At 42.2% G+C, this 22,824-nt stretch overlaps 1 protein-coding gene across 6 annotated transcripts in view; it reads right to left on the bottom strand.

Annotated features, from left to right (window-relative positions):
• The window catches only part of ZNF423 (zinc finger protein 423), a 234,685-nt gene that overhangs the window by 91,829 nt on the left and 120,032 nt on the right, over positions 1 to 22,824 (bottom strand). For all 6 annotated transcript variants that reach the window (XR_008825729.1, XM_056360983.1, XM_056360984.1 and 3 more), the window contains one exon: positions 5,265 to 8,488. Coding sequence is in view for 5 of the 6 variants with exons in the window: in XM_056360983.1 (XP_056216958.1) it covers positions 5,265 to 8,488 (3,224 nt within the window). In the remaining variant the exon portion in view is untranslated. The remainder of the gene's footprint in view (positions 1 to 5,264; positions 8,489 to 22,824) is intronic.

The following is a 22,824-nucleotide window of genomic DNA, read 5'->3' on the forward strand; positions in this document are numbered from 1 at the left end:
ACCATAATAACAAATGCACCAGTCTATGGATGCTATGCGTATTCCATGAATTCTGTACGCAGTATGTGTTAGCACATAGGCAGGGCTCTCTAGGCTAAAACAACAATGGGTGATTAACATGATAATAGGAAGAAGGCTTTACTCCATTGGCCGAAACCTGACACAGCCAACCATAGAAAAGGAAATAGTCTGGAATGGCTAGTTATCCCTAGGCAGCTCAAGAAAGTATCCTCCTGGAGTCCATTCAGAAAGCAAGGCTGTTAATGGAAAAGCAGCTGGATTTCTGCAGCACTCTTTCTTGGGAACCTATTCCAGCAGACGAGCACAGCACACATACAGACACATGTTCTCTCAAACACACTGGCATAGACATGCTGAGGGCTCCTAACTTTAAAACCAAAACAAAACACAAAAAATCTTGGAAGAGAAAAATGGTGTTGGGCAGTGAATGATTCATGTGGTCACATTTAAAACTTGAAACCTTCCTCTTCTTTGAAACTTCATATCTAAGTTCTGTGTCTTGTTCAACAATTATCTCTGTTATGAGGGTTCCCTAAGTCACTAGCTAGAAAGGACAATATCTCAGCTCAAATCTATTTCAAACCTTTACAGTTACATTAAACACAGACAAATGGTTCATTTTTTAAATCGATTTTGGTTCTCCTGAAAGCTACTTAGTAGCAGATCTAGAGACAGGATGTCTTTGTTTAGCCACAGACTCAGTGAGAACTTCTCTACACCATTTCACAAACTCATAAAACACTCTGCTTGGCGTGACCACCCCTCAGAGAAGACACAGATTTCAGACTTCCTCTGAGTATTATCTTTAGCCTCCGCTAAGATATGTTCATGCAAAAGAGCTGTTCAACAGAGATGACAGCTCTTGTGACAGGGTACCCCACTAGATATAGAGTGATATTAATAAATGGCCCCATACAGGCCACGAAATAACTATAGCTAGATTAGCACCCAAATGGATATGCAAGAGATGGAAGAGCTGATTTTTTGGCTCATTAATCATTCTTTCTAAAAGAATATCACAAAATATGATTCCATTCTCAGTAAATGGAGAGCACTAGTTTTAATACAAGGTTGTGTGATTTGTGGTACCGAATATGATCATCATGGCTTCATGGCTTCATGAACATTAACAATGGGTCAGTTATCTGTTTTTAAAGTTCTGTCTTAGGTCAGTTATCCGTTTTTAAAGTTCTGTCTTCACAAGTGGTGACAACAAATGCGCCCAGCCTCTGAGAAGCTAAAAGAGTCTAGGCAATGGCATCTAGGTGACACAGGAGACCAGATGAGCAGGCCTTCAGCAGAGACCTCAGTCCCCATTAAGTCAAGATATTTAATTCTAATCTTGGCACAAAATAGTAGTAATAACAACAGAGGGTTCTGGTTTCTTTTCTGAAATAACTGTTGTTCCCATGGGTTTTCCAGACTGTCCTCCTTTAAATCTGGAAATGGTTTCCTGTTCTACAAAGAAAATATTCCTCCATTCAAGTGAATTTACAAGGGAAGAGAAGGGCTATGGGGGAGAACAAAGACAAGGAATTGAGTCCAATAAATGTGCAGGAGAAAAGGAACTGAGTAAAGGAGCACAATAGGGTTCATTCTTCCAACTTGCTATGTCACCTCCTTTGCTTCTTCAGTCCAAATAACGCAGGTGGGCTAAAAATAGTAGCACTATTCAAGATAGAAATTTAATTGAAGTCTAAGCATTTGCCATTGTCAATGTTAAACAAGCATTGTTCATGATAACTGGTACAAAATAAGGACAAATCTGTGTAAGAGAAACAGCAGCCTGAAGTGTGACTGCTTCCAGTATTACAAGGGGCAATGAGAAATCTCAGTAGTAAACAACTAGTCATGTTTCTCAAGATGTGCACATTCCTCTAGAAGACATGATAAAAGGAATCAATGAAATGTATTCAAAACTGAAGCTCTTACAGAAGTATGTTCAGAAAGCACTACCTCTGATGTGATCGTAATAAGAGTTAAAAAAGGTCTTGAGCTGTACATGTGTCAGATACAGGAATAGCACCTCCACTTGTGATGCTCATCTAAAAAAACCCTTTTAGTCCTATCCAAACAGAATAGCTCACGTAAAACTATAAGAATCAAACACAAATTGATGTTAGAGCCATCTTTTACTACTAAGGTGTATTTTATTTATTCGTCTTAGTGATGTTCCTTGTGGAATACCACTGACTTGATTTAAAATCTCCTAATAACAAATCTTCCAATACAGATGTTGCCATGTACACATCCAATACGGATGTTGCCATGTACACAAGGCAAAAACTTTGTCTGTCCGGAAATCTCTCTCATTGACCATCATGATTAGATGTCCAAGAGACAATTGTTATATCCATGTGCACATATAGGCAAACTTAAATCCATACAATAAAAAGGAATTGTTCTTTTTCTCCTGCTCTATTTTTTTTCTTCTCAAGTATTTTCATTTTTTATTCATCAAGAGCTAATATTTATTTTCTTCCTTTCTTTCACTTTGGGGTTATATCTTCAGTTAAGGTTTTTCCTGAAATTCCTTTAGGCTTCCACACTCACCTCTTCAATTCAAGAAGTATAACTGCTGGTGGAGCAATTTCTGACATTGAAATAAGTTATGGATTTTGTATGTCATAATCATCTTTCCATTTGCTTTGATTTCATTCTGCTTATTCTTATTTACTCTGAAACCTATACCCACTACTTAAATCTCCCTATATTTTCTTTCTGACTGTACATTGTTCTAATCTTCAACTGCTCTTCTGTTTAAGAAAGAAAAATCAATAAGGTGTTTAAAAAAGAAATGTGAAAGTGCTCAAGAATTGGAGAGAAGCAGCTCTTCTCTGGACATCAGCAAATTACTCTACATGCATTGAGCATTTAAGATCGTTCCAGTGAAAGGGTATTTTACCCGTGCGCAGCATGCTAACAAGATGACAAGAGAGAGAATGTTCAACTTGCTCAGCTTTGCTATGAAGCCAATGAAGTTAAGTAAATGCTGTTCTTGAAATACAGAGTTTTATCACCATTTGAAAGACAGCATAATTCTTTGCAAAACACTCTGCTAGGCAGACACAAAGGGCACTCACTGCCTCGAGAAACCTGAGTGAAACACCAATAGTTTCCATGTGAACAGGTATCAGAATTCAGGTCTTGTACCTATAATGAAGGGTAAGATAATGAATTATTCCTAATAACAATGTGTCTATTCCTGGGATGCATACCATAAAGGTCTCCGATATTAGCATATGTGCAGGCCATAGACACCTGTTGAAGGTACCATTTGCCATCATCGCAAATGCTGATTTTTCATTATCTTCCACAAAGGAACCAAGACCTTTCTTCACAGGATGAAATTCAAAGCATTTACCTTATTGAAGAACTTAAAACTGTCCCCTGAGAGAACAAGTATGGAAGCTGTCACTGAAAGAAAGAGTTAAAGCCAGAAATAAGAGCAGAAAACGGCAATGTATTCTGCTTCTGATAGTTGGTAACAAAGAAAAGGTAATACTTTAGACTACAGGCACAGCCCTATATAGTAAGAATTAGCCCTACCTAAGAAAACAGAGGTGCTTTAAAGAATTTAGAAGGAAATAAAGGCCTGAGGAGGAGGAAGGAGAATGACCTAGCCAGAGTCCCAGCCGAACTCTCAAAAGGTATCACACCAGGGAGGGATATTTCCATTCCTCATCCTTCTGCAGAATTAAGCGTGTGTGCCTGGAAGCTTAGTCACACATTCACCGCACCCAGAGGGAACAATATCCAGTTGTTTTACTAAAAAAAAAAGAAAAAAAAATTAAGCTTTCTGTGGGATTATCTCAGAAGCTTGGAACGGGGCATTGAGGCCAGCGGGTGCTGGGCAGGCAGTGCCGTGCTCTGAGCCGGCCACGCACAGCCCAGCTCAGCCGGCCATGCTGCCCCACGCGCCCCGGCACTCAGCCGGAGCTAACAAGTCCTGCTGGGGACACAGCCTGCGCCAGCTATTGGAGGCATCTCAATCTGCGTCCTCAGGACATACTTCGGGTCTTCTCTTACTTGCTGAGCCTCTGGTGTTCTAGCTGAATGGTATTTTCAGGTTCTTCTAATGCAGTAAGGTGTGTTTGTGGGTGCTTTAATTAGCAGATTGACATAAACAGGCATCTACGGCTGGAATTATTCATTAGGAGTTGGGTGCCTAATTTCCTTAGATACTTTTGAAAATCTCACCCCATCATGTTTAATTAAAAATGTCAGATGATATCAATACTCAGATGTGTCTGCTGTTGGTCTCCCGAGAAGATTTCCAAAATCTACTTCTCATTCCATCTGTTCCTGACAGAGGAAGGACTGATTTGGCCCATTCTTGAACCAAAATGTCAACAAATAATTTTAAAAGACTATAAACTGCAAATGATATTAATCTCCTGAGTAGGCTTCTGAAACCTTGGATCTGCATGTTCCCAGGTTATCTTGTAAGCTAAGAAATGGGAAAGCAGGCTATCTGCAAACATTAAAGGAGAGCACACTTATATGTAACCTGCATTAGACAACAATTCCCAGATTTTCTAAGAAAACTACTTATCTTACTGGAGGGCCACGAAGCAGGTAATTTTAAAATAATGTTTAAAATCATACACACAGACACGCACGCACAAGCACACGTATGCACACTGAGAGCCAAGTAGCCTCAGAACATTCAATCTGACAGACATCCGTAAGGACAAGCTCTTCAGCACAGTAATTTGTTTTAAGTGAGAATTTGGGGGGTAGGCTGGATTTCACTACGTTTTTCCTCAAAAGTTCCATTCTCAAAAGAACCTCCTGCCTGTGTTTAGTTCCCTGGTAAGAAATACTCTAATTTCTCGAGTATGACAGATCAGATTATTTTTGGTTTGGGTACTCAGCATCTCCTTTTTTCATGGAAATGTCCCAGCTTTTCCAGATAAGCCAGTTCAACAGCATCAGAATTCATGGACAAACTCAATCCCCACCACTCAAGTGCCTCAGCTCTCTGCTGGTAAATCTAGGGCAGTTTTATGATAAAAAATCTGATGCACTGCCACTAGGAAACAAGGACCCTGTGAGACTGAGCAACATCTAATTTTTCTATGTGCAGTACTCCAGCTTTCCACCTGTTCTGTTTGAGTTTTTAGTAGCACAAGTGATTTTATAAAGTGACAGTTGGAAAAAAATAACATCACATCAGTTCTCGATCACATCAAAGGTCTACCTTATATCCCTCAGACATTTTAAAGGTCGGTTGTACTTACTCTGGGAACAGGGGACGTCTGGGTACCTTTCCTTTGGCCACTAGTCTCAGGCGTCAGGTCTCGGTGGTCTACCTGAATGTGGCTCTCTAGGTCTTCAGCACTTTCAAATTTGACACTACACTCTGGACACCTCAGACTGCCACACGGTCTCTCATTCACCTCCTGTGGAGTCAAGCCCGAAGACTGTCCATTGGTGCTCCTGGTCATGCATCCAGCACACAGCCCATAGGGAAGGCCGTTCACATCCAACTTTACCAAGTCCTGCTTATTCCGGAACTCCTTCAAGCACAACGCACACTTGTAGAGTTTTTGCAAGGCCTGGCCATTGGGCGATGAGGTTGCAGAGTTTCCTGCCAATTTCTGCATATGAAACGTCCCATGAATTTTCAGCTCAAGGGTAGAGGTGACCGTCTGCATGCAGACAACACAGCGAAACCCGGTGAGAGAGTTTCTGAGATCTGGATGCATCTGGCAGTGCTCGATAAATTCCTCCTCGCTCTGCAGCGGCATTTTGCAGATCCGACATGTCCCTGTATCCAAACTCTTGCTGTGAGTGACTTTGTGCTCCGTCAGGGTCAGGAGTGATGGGAAACGTTCCCCACAGATGGGGCACATGTAGTGCTTAGCTGGGCCTCGATGGGTCTGCATGTGCTCTCTCAGGCCATTTTCTGAGAAAAAGGTCCTTGAGCAGATATTACACTTGTGGCTACCTTTGATGAATTCTGCTTTCTTCCTAGAACAGTCATCCTCCCCAGGCCTGATGTTATGATCTCTCAAACGATGGTTTTGCAAGAGGACCTCCATAGTGTAGGCAGCCCCACAAATGTCACAGCCATACATGGGCTCAGAAGCATCTACATCATCCTCACTGGCTTCATGACTGTTTGACGTATCTGGATTCTTCATTAACATGTTCTGGATATCTGCCCCTTCTGTCTTCTTATTCGTTGGGGTCATGCCGTTTGCTGTACCATTTTCAGCGCTAGCATCAAAAACACAATGTTTTTCCCGCAAGTGCTTTTCAAGCAAGATGATGGCATGAAAAGCTTTGCTACAAAACTTGCAGTTGTATTTTTTGCTGTGGGTTGTGATGTGGCACTGCAGCTCTACCTCTGTGCTAAAGGTCTCACCACAGAAGATGCATTTGTGAGACTTTGATGGATTTCCCAAGTGACTATGCTTCACGTGGATCTGGAGATCCACCTCCTTCCTAAAATCCCAGTTACAGGCTGTGCAACGATACATCTTCTTTTCATTGCTATGCTTGACTGCCAGATGTACTTGGATAGATACCTTGGAATCAAAAACTTCTTGGCAAAGGGTGCAGTGATACAACACAAAAGTATGCATGTCCAACAAATGCTTCTGCAAATCATCCACCGAAGAAAACTGTTTGTCGCAGCTCTCACATACATAATGAGTTGAAGTTGTCATGTAATGTACGGTGAGATGTTGCAGAAGAGACTCCTGGGAATCAAAGTCTTCTTTACACTGAGGGCAAGACTGTTTCCTCAACAGCAACTCCAAATGCAACTTTAAATGGGTTTGAAAACTTTCAAAATTTGAGAACTTTAGATCACACTGATTACACGGGTATTCACCATTAGACACCGAGTTTACGCTAGCAGAAAGCCGTTGCCTTTTAGGGGAAGAGACTTCAACATCAGAAGAAACTGGACTCTGCTCTGCTTTTGACTTCTTATTGTGTGCCAGAGGAATGTTCTTGTGGTTTTCTTTAATATGCTTTGTAAGCTTCAGGATGGAGCCAAAAATGGGGGAGTTTGTGCAATAAGGGCATGAATAAACTTCCATAAAAGACTGTGTTGGCTGAATGACAGGGGAATCCAATTTTGAATTTCCTACATTGCAGTGAGTCTGCTGAATATGCTCAGTCAAGGTTGCTTCAGTCAGAAAGCCCATGGAGCACTGGTTACAGAAGAAAGCGTTGTTGCCATCTTGAGGGGTAGCATTTGGGCCACAGTGAGTAATACGGATGTGTTCTTGTAAGCTATTGATATCTGCAAACATCTCCGGGCAGTAGTTGCAGTGAAAGGCAGAAATGTTGCTAAACTGCATCATGGGATAGGCATGGTTTTTGTGCACCTTTCTCACGTGTTCATTCAAGTTGTACAGTGTAGGCATGGAATCAAGGCAGATCTGGCATGTGTGGCTTTGCTGAGGTTTGTCTGCATGAATGGTCTTCAGGTGGATCTCCAGAACAGCAAGGCTGTTGAAGTCACGCTTTGAGCAGTACGGGCAGCTGTAAGTAACTTTAGACCAGTTCTGGCCTTCCTCTCTGTCCACAGACCTGATTTTCTTTTGTCCTCTCAAAGGCTTTAAGGTTGAATCTGGGGTGGAACCTCTTTCCACCGATGCACTGGAGTCAGGTGTTGCACTGCTCATGGACGCCACGCTCCCCAAGACTGGGTCAGGACTGATGCTGTGATTGCTGGAGTCAGGTTGTCTGTGGCTGTCCAAGTGGCAATAGACTTCCTCCACTGAAGAAAACTGCTCCGGGCACATAGGGCACTTGTGTTTTTTGTTGGCATGGGCTTGATGAATGTGTGAGAGCAGCGAGTTTTCGTCTGCAAATACTTCAGGGCAATGAATACACTGCAAATCTGCCTTCTCGGAAAGCTGTGGGTGGCGTGTCATTACGTGCTTCTCCAAATCTTCAGTCTGACTGAATGTCTCTTCACAGTAATCACACATAAAATCATCCTTCTTCACCTCTTTCTCAGTCTTTGCCATATGTTCCTTGTTCTTTTTATGAGCTTGCATGTGACTCTGCAATGAGCTGGTAGATGAAAACCCACGTTTACAAACAGTACACTTGAACGGTTTGCTGGAGCTGTGGGTTTTCAGGTGAATTTTGAGGTGGTCGCTGCGAGAGAATGCAGCCTCGCATTCATGGCAATGGTACTTTTTATCCCCTGTGTGAAGCTTTATGTGGCGATCCCTACTTCTCTTGTGCTTAAAAAGCCGACTACAGTAGGTGCATTTGAAAGGTAGTTTGTCACTGTGGATCTGCTCGTGCCTTTTAAGGTAGCTCAGGCGAATGAAGGACTTATCACAAAACTGACAGGGATACGGCAGGCCAGTCCCCCCTTCCTCCTCCCCGATGCCGAGATCACACCCATCTCCTATCATCTGAGTGGGTGATGCAACATCTTTGCTGGAGGGAGATGAAGCCACCCAGGAGAGTTGTGGGTCGTCATCACCATCTGTAATGGGAAAGCAGAAAGGAGATTAAAAACAATTCCCAGTGCATCTGTGAAATAAGGACAAAGCTCTCAACAACACTATGGGCTTCTGCTACTACAGCATTTTAAAAAAATCAACTAAAAAAAAATCTCTTGAATTTCAAAGGAGGTTTGAGAAAGAAATAAAATTATATTCGCACACATAATTCACAAATATGCCAACATACAGTATTAATAAAAGGCATTTTTCTTTAGCAGGTTTAACACCTGCTCACTGTACTGTAAAGCAATAAACAATGAATAAGGAAAGCAAAACACAATGTGCAATGAAGCAATACAAACATTTCGAAAAGCTACAGTGTTAAGTGATCACCTGTGACTTTGTGGGTCTTTTTAAATGCTACATCAAGATGATGTTAAGTAATGTCTCCATTAAACAAAATCCTTCAGTTCTGTCTCAAAACTGTAATAGAATGAAAAGTTGTTCAAAAGCAGTTGAACATCTAAGTGAAGTAAGAGCATCAGATTTGAGACAGCTCAAGAAAATCAGATAAGAGATCTGCACCATTACCACATTCATTTGTATGAACGGTAATGTCACCTGCTTGGTACAAAAAGAAAGAAATTTTGAAAGCCCAGAAAATCACCATTGGAGATCTCAAGACGTCACAAAAGAATCAACTTCAGGACAAACCAACAAAGGCCCAGCCTCTGTTTCAATAACTATTTCCTTTGCTCAATATGAGGCTTTGGAAAATATTTTATAATTTGATATTACCATAAAGAAACACAGCACCAAATCCAGCAGCAAAACAGTCATTTTAGGAAAAATACATAAAATGTTGGCAGCTTTCATAAACAGAACTGTTAACAAGAAACAGAAGAGAGTGAGTTCAAATATCCTAATTCCAATAAATGCGGAGATGTTGAGTGAAGCAAAAATGCCACTAGCCCGATATACAACTGAACCATGGAATGAAGCAAAAATAAAATTCATGTAAATGAGGGAAGGCGCTGACCGCATATACATTCGGAGATTCAAAAAGGGAACCAGTTCTCCAGATACATTGTCCTTATAAAACATTTAATGTTCCTACTTCAGCTCTTACTAAAACAAACCAATAAAAAAATCCCCAACTGTGTGTGTAGGCTGCCACACGCGCACTCCTTGTGCCTGCCAACTACAGAGTCACCAGGCAGAGAAGAGCACATACACGACGGAGAAGCTCTCAAAGAAAGGCTCGGCTAATGAGGATATCACCACCGTAAGAGGCTAGCTCCTGTGGCACCGTTTGCTTTGGCAAAGACCTCCTTTTTCATCCCAGGAAAAGAGAGCACGGAGCTACCTCAAAAAAACTAAACCAAATACACACACCAAACAACTTTTCCCGCACGATGGAGCTGCCTGTTTTCCAGGAGATGCCCCGTGCTCCCCAGGGAGCTCCGCTCCCCCGTTTAACTAAACCTCCTGCTCCAAAGCCATGCTGGACACCGAGCACACACCTCCTCCTGCTCCCGCAAGGCACCCCGGCTCCCAGCAAGCACCCGCACTCTTAGGATGCTCGGGGGTCTTTGTGCTCAACTAACCCCTCCGAGCCTGGCAGAGCCCGAACCTCTGCCACAGGCGAGGAGCCCCTGATTTTTGCATCAACTTTTCCCAGGCTTCGCTCCCCGACCACGAACCGGCCTCTCTCTGCGGCTGCAACAAAGCCTCATGTTCCCAACTGAAACCACCTCCACCGCCCACCCCGCCGCCGGCGCAGCTTCGCTGTGTCCCGGGGGAGCCCCCGGCCCCCACCCGCCCCGTCCCCCGTCTCTGCCGCCAGCCGCATGCGGGGCTCCGTCCCCACGGACCTGCGGCCACGGGCCGGCGGAGGGAAGGAGGCAGCCGGCTGCCAGCGCCTGGATTAGGGGCCCCCGGGAGGTGCCGGTAGCTCAGGGCTGGCTAATTCCCTCCTCTCGCCAGCTGGGCTCCTCCAGGGGAAAGGAGACAAAGGGGAGCAAGAGGGGGATGCTGGGCCTGAACTAGGGCAGCACATGTTGCGTTTGCTACCGCCACTGCTGTCTACCAGGGAGGGGGGGGCGGGGGGGGGCGGGGAGAGAAGAAAAACAACAAGAGAAAAAGCACACCACCGTTGTGCTACTTAGTGCTCGGGCTTTCTGGCTGTGACTAAAATAATGTCAAATGCCCACTTCGCAGAAATAAATGTAAAAATATATGCGTTTTAAATACCTTCCCTTCTGCAGCCACCCTACACGCGCCTTGTGCTGGGCAGTGGTATGCTGGGGAAGGGCTGCACCAGGGAGAACCCGCAGCACTTAAACCAGCTCCAGTGAATAATGCTTCATTGTTCCGCTTTTGAAACTGTAGATGCAATGGGCCAAATCCAGTGGTAACACAGGCTGGGCCAACTGCTTTTAACTTCGTTACATCCGTGTGCACTTGTGCCAACCATTACATTGGCCCACCATGCAAACTGAACAAATCTTTTAGAAGGTCTCTTTTTCCTCTGAAACGAACTGATGTACCTCAAAACGCACTCTAACATTCAAACAGGGCCAGTTCCCCTCATTCCCCTCCAGCTGCTGCTCTTCAAACATATTGGGCTATTCAGAAAATAAAATCAAAGAAAGCTGGTAATACTTTGTGAGTGATGCACAAAGACATTGCTGTGCTAATATAATTTGGATTCAAAGAAATTAATATTTCTCAGATTGAAGAGCTGGGTTTGTAATAAAATTGCAAGCATTTACATAGGCAGTTGAAAGCAAAGGTTGTCTCCTTTTGTTAGCCTGATATAGACCTCTCCCTGACTTTCATGTTTGACTTCTAGATTCCTTTTATACTCTTTTCTCATACTTTCTCAATATAAAAAGAATTAGGAAACTTTAAGCCCCAGAAAGAACCTAACTTCACTTCCCTACAAACAAGATACTAAATTACTAAAGGCCTAAACTGAAGAAATTAGGGAAAACTCATTATCATTAATCTCCTTATGGAATGAAAAATAGCCCTGTTAATTTTAACTTGCCATATTAAATTGAAGAAAAGACCTATAATGAACTGAGGAGGAAATTCTAAGGTATTTTACCAGAGTAATATTTTAGTGGGAAGATATATTTTACATGTGGTGTGACATGTCTGGCAATGATGGTTAGAATAATAATTCTACATTAATGCAATCAAAGGAATGTAGCAGAATGAGAAAAATCACTTTCAAAAAGGAGATTAAAGTCATTAAAAATGGCTAATCCTGCAAAGTGGGACTGTTCTAAAATAGAGAATCACATGGCTGGTGCAAGGCTTTTGTCATTTGCACATAAGAGAATCAAAACAAGTATTAAAAGGGTAAGAAAATTCAATAAAAAGTTTAATTAGGAAAAAAAGAGCATTAAGGAAGCTTCAGGATGTCAGTAGTCCTCAGGATATATGTGCGGGTCATGAAGCTTAAAGGACCAAACTTGATAATCAATCTCAAAGTGGTACAGTAATTTAGCAACTTAATGTTCAGCACGTTTACGGGACTGCAAGCATTTATCATCATCACTGAGGAGCTAATTCCAGCCTCAATGCATTCAATAAATGTATTTTTCCTTCTAATAAGAGCAATTTGGCCAAACTGTAGTATAAATCATACTTCATTTTCTGTTTATCTTCCAGATAGCATGAGCCAAGTTCAGAAATATACTTGTGAAGCTAAAACAATAAAATGAAGTCTTAAAAGATGTGCTCTCTTTTTAGAAAGGATACAAACAGCACATCACAGATCGCCAGGAGTAAGCAGCACTGCAGTCTCAGCATACACTTATGATGTTGATATATTTATTATTTCAGAGTTGTTTTGCTAACAGAGATAAAATCAACTAGACACAATTTCAGTCCCTGCAAACACCTTCCCCCATCTCCCTGCTAAAAGCTAGCTGGGAGCATTACACACCCGCCAGACTTTTTGCTGAGCTGCATTTGAAGTGGTTGCAGAGGGACAGGCTGGCTCAGCTGCCCGCTCACCCGTGTGGCCCCAGCCCTGGGGTCAGCGTTCACGGGCAGGGGCTGCACAAACCCGGGCTGCCCCCCAGCCCGCTGCTTCTTCTCTTGAGAACAAAAGGTATGCATAGAGACCCCGTGTGCTGGCCTAGACCTGAAGCTCGTCCTTGCCTAAACCCTCTTGTTTACCATTGTAGAGCATCATCGGGTTCCCCTGCAGTGAAAACCCTCCCAGCTCTGTCTCCCCTATGTGTGAAGCGTTCAGGTGGCTCTGCCCCAGGGCCTCCATACGTCCCCGCACACCACGGGCACGTCGCAATGTGGCCAGTGCAGTATGGGAGGCCAGTTTATTCCAGCTGGTTTGGGAGCAAACAGCTGCACGGATTGAGCGCCATGGGGCTCAGAAGAGGCCGCACAACCTGCCCAGGCATCAACAAAATACCCAGGGTTTGGCCAAAGAGGCAACTTTGAGACTCCTCTCCTGAGCCCAGAAGGTGTCTTCGTACAGGGCAATAAACCAAGGAGGTTAGATATGGAAGGTGCTCTTACTCTATCAGGTTTATTCCTCTAGCACAGAGCTAGTACACAAGAGAAATAGTTAAATTAACAAAAATAAAAACCAAAAATCAGTTGTTGGGGAAAGAATCGCTGTTTAAGTTCAGACTCCTGGTTCTCTCCAAGCCTCTCTGTGTCCCACAAGTTAAAAATGGCCAAAGCACTGAAGTCACTTTAGGCTATGGAGAGTTGATGGAATTATAGCCCAAAAAAGTAAGTAACTTTTGAAAACAAGCTTGGCATCGTAAGACACGCTTCTGAACTGTGTTTCAGTTCCTCATCTCCATAATAGAAAAAAAGCCATCTGCTCCTCAAGGGCAAATTGTAGGGCTTACTTCTGTATAGCTGTGAAACCCTGAGACATCCTCAGATGGAAGGCCCGATGGAAAGGCTAGCAATTTCAATAATTATTATTATCACAGACGCTTAACTATGAGAATACAACACAGAGACTGAGGACTGAGAAATGTTCAGTAGTGGTTACAGCAAAGATTGCATTGCTGTACTATGTATTAAAAGCCAAGGATAGATCATTACAATGGATTATAGTAAGAACCTCACATAACATATGCTGCTCATTTACACTGCAGTGCTGGTGTGAAATAATGCAAATCAAGTTTACATAGCAAATATTTTAAGTTTCAATATTTTCAGTGCACTGTGACAGCTTTTTACTTAGATTTTTTTGTTGGAGTGCTTAGTCCCGTTTTCTTGCACATTTCCCACACAGTTATAACAAAGTAAATAATAAAAAAATATCATTAATATTCCAAACTCAATTTTCTAGGCATATATTAGCTTCACTGAATGTTTTTGTTCGTTGTGACACAGAAGGCAATAGTGGACTGTGACCCACCAGTGCCTGTAGCAATGAAAGCCTTTTTATGCTGACACTGCACCTAACTCTGAATGGTATTGTAACCACTGGGCTGTGACTGAAACCCAGCATTAATGCGCGCTCAAACACACGTCATTAAAAAACGGGAAAAGATTTCTACAACTTATTTACAATTATCCCTACACAAATACCATGCAACTGTTCCCCAGAACTGGTCAACCCACCCTTAGCCAAGGCACTAAGGAGGGGCCCTGGGAAGTTCAGGCTGCTCTGAAGAACTCTTATTACACAGATTCAGACTTCAGCAACATCAGCTTTTTCACAAAACAGTCTTTACAGTTCCTTATTTTAAGGCACTATGCCATTTACATATATATATATATAAAATTTAAAATGTTCAAAGCAAACCTAAAATTGGATAAAAATCTAAGAGGTGCTAATATATATGGCACCACAGGCACTGCTTTCATTATTATCTGTGACTTTAGAAAAAATGCAGTTATACCTAATTATATGCTTATGTGGTAAGCATTTTTGTTGGGACTAAATTACCAACAGTTAGTGACTCTTTTTCCAACTTCTCAGCTTTGCACTGCAATTCATTTTTAAGTGAAGTTTTTCAAAAAGACAGGCAGACGTCTGGCTCAATGGAAAGTATATATAATCTAATTTTTCTTCTCATGCAGAGAGTAACTTGGTATTTAGAATACAAAATCAGCACAAGATGTAGCGCAGAATTTCAAACATTAAACTTGCTGGGATGTCTGCTGCAGATAAACTGTTACACATAGATGGTTTAAACCTTGCTGTCTTTGTTTAAACCTTTCTGTAGTGATCAAAGATACATCTAATTAGTCTTTTTTATGCTGCAAGTTAAAAGTACACACAAAGATGTCTACTGAAGCTTAGCTGATATACAGAAACTTGTTAAGCCAGAGTAACGCATGCCTGAGCCCTTGTCTCCCATTAGCAGAGATATCAAGACTCAGTAATGACCATTGATAGGATGACACATAATTCTATACAGATGATAAAATCAGAAAGATTATTTTTAACATTATTTTTTCTTATGTCAAACAGTCTGCATTTTGCTGGTAACAAAAAATTAACATATCATTAAATAAGTTATTTCACACTTCAATAAATGGCATAATAAGGGGTGGAGGAGAAAGTTTTATGTTAGATCTAGGAATAAACTAAATGCTTTCAGAGTTGAATCACTGTTTTTCTTTACTCCCTTTGGAAAAGCAGCAGATACTATATTCTGCTGTGCATCATGGACTTGGGACTGAAAACAGCTGCACTCTAATTACATGTAAAGTGTACCAAAACATTCCTTTTATCACAGACTGTAAATCTGTTAGCATCTGTCTCTCCTTTGTTTCTTCCACAAGATACAAGCTTGTTTCTACATTTTTCTCACCTGTAGCGGTAATTAAAATTCATTATAAATGAAAGGAGTGAACACTAAAACAAGTTCCTCTGTGTACAGTTCTAAACTCAAATTAGAAACAGCTGTTTGCTAATTCATGCAGTGATGTTTTGTCGTGCTCTGTGAATCAATAATAACTCACCCTATTTCTACCAAAATGTTAGGATTATACATATATTTTGCTTAGCAATTTGCTCTTCAGAAATGTTCAAATGCACATTCAGTCTTTTTAAAGCAAGATTATAAGATGATACCGGCAAAATCATCAATGAATTAAGAGAAAGAACTTAACAGCTTGCTGCTTGTGCTTACCCTGCTACCTAGAGGGTCCTGTGCCATTCCTGCCTGCTTTGATGCCTACAGAGCATTTAGCAAGAAAGCGCATTGTAAGACAGAGGTAAAAGAACAAAACTCTATAGAGGGTCACACACACACATCGTGGATTCAACAGTCACACTAAGAGAATACTATAAAATTAGAGTTTGAGCTATGTCATGTACAACTTTCAAACATATGGAACGGCAAAGCCCTTAGGAAAATAATCCTAGTAGAATAATTATTACTTATAATAATTAGTTATTAAATTAGTTATAATAAATGGTAATCCTTATGCTAATTGTTAGTAATATTTCTTCATGTTATGTTAGCCAGAGCACAAACTTCATATGACCCTATCGGCCTTACACTCACACATATTCTGCACTTCTTGCTACTCGATGTCAACATTTACCATAATTTCAACACCTGATTATACAAAACAAAGAGACAACACACAGCGGTTAAGGAGCTCTGCCTGCTTCATTTTTTATCTATACCTAAGGATACAAGTGGGGCAGCTGCAATGTTTTGAGCAGACCCCATGGCAGATTTGCAGAGCCTGCCCTCATTGCCCCAGGACCAAGGCCACCCCTGGCCCCTGCACTGCCCCCTTTGCAGGGCCAAAGATCCTACCCGGAGCAGTGGAAAAGCATCAGCCTCCATAAATGTCTCTGCAACACATGCAAGGAAGGTCCTTTGCTCATCTATACATCAAGATGTTTTCCCTTCCTCGCATTTTGTTACTGTTAGCAGGGAGGGTGCTTCCCATACAGCAGGAACCCAAGCATCGAGGCTCTGAACCACTCGTGGGGATGTGGCCAGCAGAAGAGCCTTTCTGGTGGGATGAAATACATGAGATTAATTTCCTAGATTTATGATTTCCTCCTTCCCATTTGATCAGGCAGCTCTCAAATACAGCAGGCACCTGTTCTCAGGCTGTTTTGCTGAGTACCCTCAGGCACACGCGGTCAGGCAGACTCAGCTCAGGCTCTTTCCCTCGGTTCATACCCATAACTGAGCATCACAAACACGGACTAGCTGCTGTTTGGAGAAACTCAATGAATACAGAAGCCAAAATTAAAGAGAGACAGACTGAACTGACCAGATTGGTGTGATTTATTTTAATGCTTTACTGTACTCATTTTCATGTTTCTGAATTTACTTTCAAGTGAAGATTAAGTTATCAATTGCAATCCATAGAGCTCATTCATAAAAATCATTTAAGAGTCATATTCTGCATGGTGAGCAGGGAGCCCTGGAAGCCAGCACTGACAAGGACAGGCAGCACTTTCCCACAGGATATTCAGCTTGTGCAGAATCAAGTCAGAGCTCCTTTTGATGGTGTGGGCAGCACTCTGGAGGAGCAAGTGCCTTTAAAACTGGGGCAGTGGCAAACTAGGACAAAAAGGGTTTTGCCAAGACCTCTCCAATAAGATGCTGTGACTGCTAAGACAAATGTGTATCTGCTTCTCTGCTGGTAGATAATACTGGAGTGGTGTTTCCACTTCTGCAGAGCTGTTTCAACTTTTCAGCCATGTATGAACTATGAGCCAAAAGAACCACTAAGAAGGGAGAAAACTGGGACCAGATGCCACAAATGGTCTGTGTATTCTGGTTGGGGTCATCAAAAGTGACTGTATTGCTAGTTTTGGCTTTCTGTGATGAGATCTTCAACTGATGCTATGTTGTGACCTGACCTCTAAGAAAACGGGTTTGCAGTCCCTGTCTTTAATGCATGAAAAGTACTTTCCCCAGAGCAGACTTTTGCTCCTAAATGAGTATTTTCCATCAGTGCACAATAGAAGAGATGTCAATTGCCATGCTCCAAACCTGAGAAAAAACTCGTGTTTCAAACCTCAGCCCTGCACAGGACTTTACTGCCAAGCTTTCCGGCCTGAGGAATTTAAAGCTGGTCATATTATTAGAGCAAGTTGCAGGGGAAAATAAAACCAGCTTGTTAAGTTAGAAAGAGTAGGCTGTTCCAGACTCTCATTTTGATCTAGGTGGGAAAACTGTGACGCACTTACCAACTTAATGGGTTGGCGTTCATGATGAATAGACCCAATGCTGAAAAACACATGTTGGCTGAAATTACTCAGCAATAAACAAACAGTAAAAAACAACAACAACCAGATTTTATACTGCCTTCAAAGAACAAGGGAAGAAAAATCAATAAATTTCATGTGACAGACAGTATCAAGTAACCTGTTTTATAGCTACGCATATGCATTATTGGTCTGACTTTCAAATGTGTCGTGTATTCACATCAATCCTACTGAAATCAATAGGAACAGCAGTTGCTCAACACTTCTGAAAACTCAAATGACATAAATATGAAATATAGCCAGTTCTACATAAAGGTATTTTCTGAAAGGTGCACATATTCCCTGTCCCTTTCATGAATTCGGAGCCAAGATTTCATGCAAACACCATGAATGGAAATGAAGCTGCACTTGCAAACATCCCAGCTTCCACAGGTCTGGTGAGTGTAGCTCCTCAAGGCCTTCATCAGCCTGGTTTTGGAGCGGCTCATGTGCCCCAGTGACCCTAGCAGGTATCTCTGGAGCTAATGAAGCTGCCAGCTCCACCTGACCCAAGCCTGGAGACGGTGTTTGCTCCAGCTAAGTAGATCTCCCATTACTTGGGGACGGTGTGCATTATGGCGAAGCAGTTAGTTAAGGCTCTGGGTTTATTAGTAAATAAAAAATAAATAAATTTAAAATTAAAAAAGAACACTCACAAATGTAAAGGCACACTGCTGAATATGAAGCACATTGCTGAGCATCATTTAGATAAACATTGGTCATGAATCAGCACCATATTTGTGACTGGCCTGAGGGGAACCGCATTAAACAGAGGTAGGAAAGAAGTTCTTCACTTGTCAATACCTGACAGAAATAACTGAAAGGTTTAAAAAGAAACTAACTACAGATTTTGTGCTATGGAAGATGAAAGCCAAACAGTGTGGCTTGCCTAGAAGAAATGTGTATTCCATGCTGCATGGTAATGCTACTTCTTTTTCACTAACAGTATCCATCATTTTAAATAAGAAATTACTTTCAAAACAAGCAAGCAAACAAAACTGTTTGTCACCCAGTAAGAGTTTTGCTCGGTACATCAGTGTTCCCCTACAACAAACCTGCTGCATGAAAGACCTTTCAAGTTTAACCATCAGTGACCCAGCACCTGTGATCTGAGGACTTGCACTGCACCACACAACAAAACCATCCACCGAAAGCTGCTCTCTTCTCCCAACACATCTTTGCCCTTTTGAGTGAAGGGCCCAATGACAAATCATGCAACTGCGCTCTCAGGTTTTCAAAAGAAGAGCTGCAGCGCCAGCTAAGGTCAGTCTTCCTGGGGCTCATGTCTGTGTTGGTGCAGTCCAAGGAGGGATCCTGCACCCAACCTTGCCGAGCACTGGTGCAGGCTGCAGGGGATGACCCCAGTGGTGCGCACTCCACAGCACTGCAGGGTCACGGCACACTGGTTATCCCTCTCCTGCAGGCACAAAGCAGTGAGATCAGCCCATGCTGTGCCCCATCTCCTGCACCGTGAGTCTGCAGAGAGACCTTTCGAGCCTCTCTGAATTCTTTAGGGACTTCTCAGGATGTCAGCCAGCACTGACCATGCTCTGCAGAAAACTCCCGTAGGGAGGATGCTCATCAGTGCAGGCAGGCAGGCAGGGGGAGCGCAGCTGGGGAGCCAGAGCGAATCCAACCAGGAGACGACTGCCCCTCCGGCCCCGCTGCGCTCCTGCCAAGAGACCCTCAGAGCTCGGCAGAAACCTCCCCTCCAGCCGCAGCTACGCTTCAGCCTCACCTGCAGGTACCACACTCTGGCACTTGCCTTAAAGTTCCCCAACAGCAAAGGTATCTTCCTCCTGAATTGGTTAATATAGTCTGCAGTGCTGACTGCCTGTATTCAGATAGCTCTAGTTTAACCAACGGTGTAGGTTTCCTTCTGACCACATGTCATGTCATGGCTGGTTTTATTCCTCCCACAATTGTGAATTGTACAATTTATTCGAGTTTGTAACTTGTCTCTGTGCCCTGGCCACAGATACACAAGAGAGTGTATTTATAATGAGGAAAGGGGCAAGGCACAATTATTTGTTTAAATGGGATTAAAATCAGGGTTGGTGTGTACATTGAATCATCTCAATTTATCTCTGAAGAGAAGGAGGGACGGCACACGTCTTGGCACTTACAAACAAATATCTCTTTTCCCCACCGTCTCTCCCAAACAGCACTCCTTCCATATGAGAGCAGTCTCACACAGACATTGGCACTGATATCAGAGGACTAAATGAAATAAAGGGAAAAGCTATAGTCAATAGCTTTGTCTCTTACTCTACCCACATAATGAGGACAGTCTATACTTACAAAAAAAGTATCTGGGAACGTTACTAGATAAACTCAGTAAAATGAATAAGGAGGCAGCAGGGAGAGAGAGACTGAATTTATGCTAGAAAAATGCAACTTGATACAACAGGTACAGAAAGCATTCGGCTTTCAACAGAAGAGTCTACTAAATTAAAGAGTGGGTGGAAGCTGGAGGTGGGTGTTTGGGGTGGGGGCACATTTCCTGCAGAGGAAAAAGTTGTCAAAAAATAAAAACAGTAACAGCAAAACACAAAAGAACAAAAAAACCCAACCAACCAAGCAACCAACCAAAAACTCCCAGGGAAATCACGCGTCACAGGTTTGATACACACACATGTAACTCCAGAACCAGACGTGTTCAAGAAACCATCTCCAGTTAATAATTAATGGCTGAAAACACACATCCTCTTCCCCACTCTAGCTAAGTTAATAATTTTTTGTTGTTGTTTTCTCCAGATGTGAAAAGGTTCTGTACCTGCATCTAGATCGCTGGTGTGGGGTGTCTCACATGCCCAGAAACCCCATGTACAGTGCAGCAGACAAGAGTTACCAAAAACTACTACTGAAATGCAATGGGCAGAAACTCCATCTCATCTCTGCTGTCATAAAGAGGCAAAACAGTGACTTTAAGCTGCAGAAGTTCACGCACGAACTAAAAGAAGAAATGCTGTCAATAAGCTGGTCATAACTGAGTGGACAATTTAAATTTTGTGGGTAGATGAAAAATTACTGTTTTCATAAGCAGCACAAAGAGTTTTAATGCTCAGCTGGTCTGAAGACCAGCTTCACTTACAAAGCCCCTACCATCTACCATCCTAAATACCCCTAAATACGAAAAAACTCTTGCGCCCTGGAAGCCATTTGGATTTGTCCTGCCCCTTTCCCAGACCCACAGCCAAAGCTCCCTGCCCAGACAGAACCATAGATTGGGCAACCCTGATGTCTCCCATAGAACAGTGACACAACAAGGTACTCCATATACAATTAACGTGGTTTTGTTTTGTTTTGTCAAGGCTTTTCTGTTATTTAATTCTGACCAATAAGACAAAAATTTTCAGGATAAAACAGTTTTCTGACCATACACAGGTAACCTGGATTGCTGACTGAAATAGGATCTTTAGCCCATCTCCATCTCATCCTTGTAAAAACAAACAAAAATGGACAAATGAACGGTTTGAATGAAAATTCAGTAACTGCTCCCTCACACCTTTAGCCAGAATTACTTGTGAAACTGAATTCCGCTTCCTCCATCTCATACTCAGTTTAGTACATTAAAGTCTGAGTACCAAGAGTTATGGAAATACCAACCTTGCCCCCCATCAAGACTGAATTGTCTGCATTTAAGAGAGCAGTTCAATGTCTTCTGTTGAAAAGTGGAAACTCCACCTCAGTCATGGAGCATCTGAGTATAAAACTAATCTTCTGAGTAGTAAATATTAGACTGACATACAGCAGTAACTGTATGATTTTAAACTATTCACTTTAGAGGCTGGGGTCCTGGATTTCTAGGAGCTGATTTTTAAAGACACATCAGATTTATATTTTTTTAAATCAAATTTTCCCATTATTTGGGATTATCATACTTTGTACCTTTGGATTTCTTATGAGCATAGCCATAGCCCCAGACCTCCTGGCCACATGACATCATGTCTACCCTTAAGTCACTGTACACAGGCTTAAGAGTGACTCCATCTTAGTTCAGTTTTTTGCCTCAATTAAGATACTGGATCTGATCTGATTTTTTTTCTTACTCTGTTGCTTTGTATCAAAACACCCATTTTCCAGTGGGTGGTGCCTAACAATATACGAAGCAGGGGTGTGAGCACAAAGGAAAGAGCCATTAAAAATGCACAGAAACACACTGTGTCAACACATACCAGCTGCCCAATATGTACAAAAGCATTAAAAAAAAAAGACAACCGAGTCATTATTTTAGAGTTTCACTATATTTTCCATTTTATAACATTTTACTGTCTATCTAATGTCATTAGAGAAGCTTCTCTTGCAGACGCTAGAAAGCAGACACATTCTAACCATCCTACACCAATTCCTGTCAGAATTTTGTGCAAAGTGTTATCAGGTAACAATATTTACCATGTACAGTAATTATTAAAAACTCTGAGATTGTGTAATTATGTATTTTAATTACATGATCTGATTAGCTTTTTTAATCACTTCATAAAAAGAAAGGAAATTCACTGAGGTTGTCAGAAAGTTAATAAAAATAAGGTAATTCACTGCTAAGGCTCACCATGGTGCCTTTCTAACTACTTCCTTTCTACACCCCACTGTGCCTAGGTATTGGAGGTCAACTATAAGTATTAATTTCCTTACTTTTATTAACTTTGGTGACAACATTCATGCTCTTTTGGATATGGCTTTTTTTGTTTCATTAGAAAACGCTGGATATTTTAAGAGATGCAAGATCCTCAAAACCAAGAACCTGGTTGACCTGAAACCCGCCAAGAGACTCAGCCTTGCCCTGCTCTGTCCCCCAGCCCCTTTGAAGGGATGTTTGGGGAGGCTGCTGCGGAGTGGTCACTGTCACACAGCACCGTGTGAGCCGCACTGCCAGCCTGCAAAACCCACCCAATTTAGTAATGTCGAACAATGTATCTACAAAGCTGGCTGGTCACACTACGTCACATTAAATCAGGGCCATTGAGATGCATGGGAAGTCACCACAGTGCTATGAGAAGATGATGGAAATCAGCCCGAGAGTTAGGAGAGATGGAGGCAGACAGCTGAGCCCAGGGCAGCCAGCAAAGACAAGGTGGGTGGCAGAAAATGCTGCTTGTCCCAGTGTGAGGGGCCACAGCAGTAGCAGCCACAACAGCACCCACG

This window comes from Falco biarmicus, chromosome 15 (genome assembly GCF_023638135.1).
Source record: "Falco biarmicus isolate bFalBia1 chromosome 15, bFalBia1.pri, whole genome shotgun sequence".
Taxonomy (NCBI): Eukaryota; Metazoa; Chordata; class Aves; order Falconiformes; family Falconidae; genus Falco; species Falco biarmicus.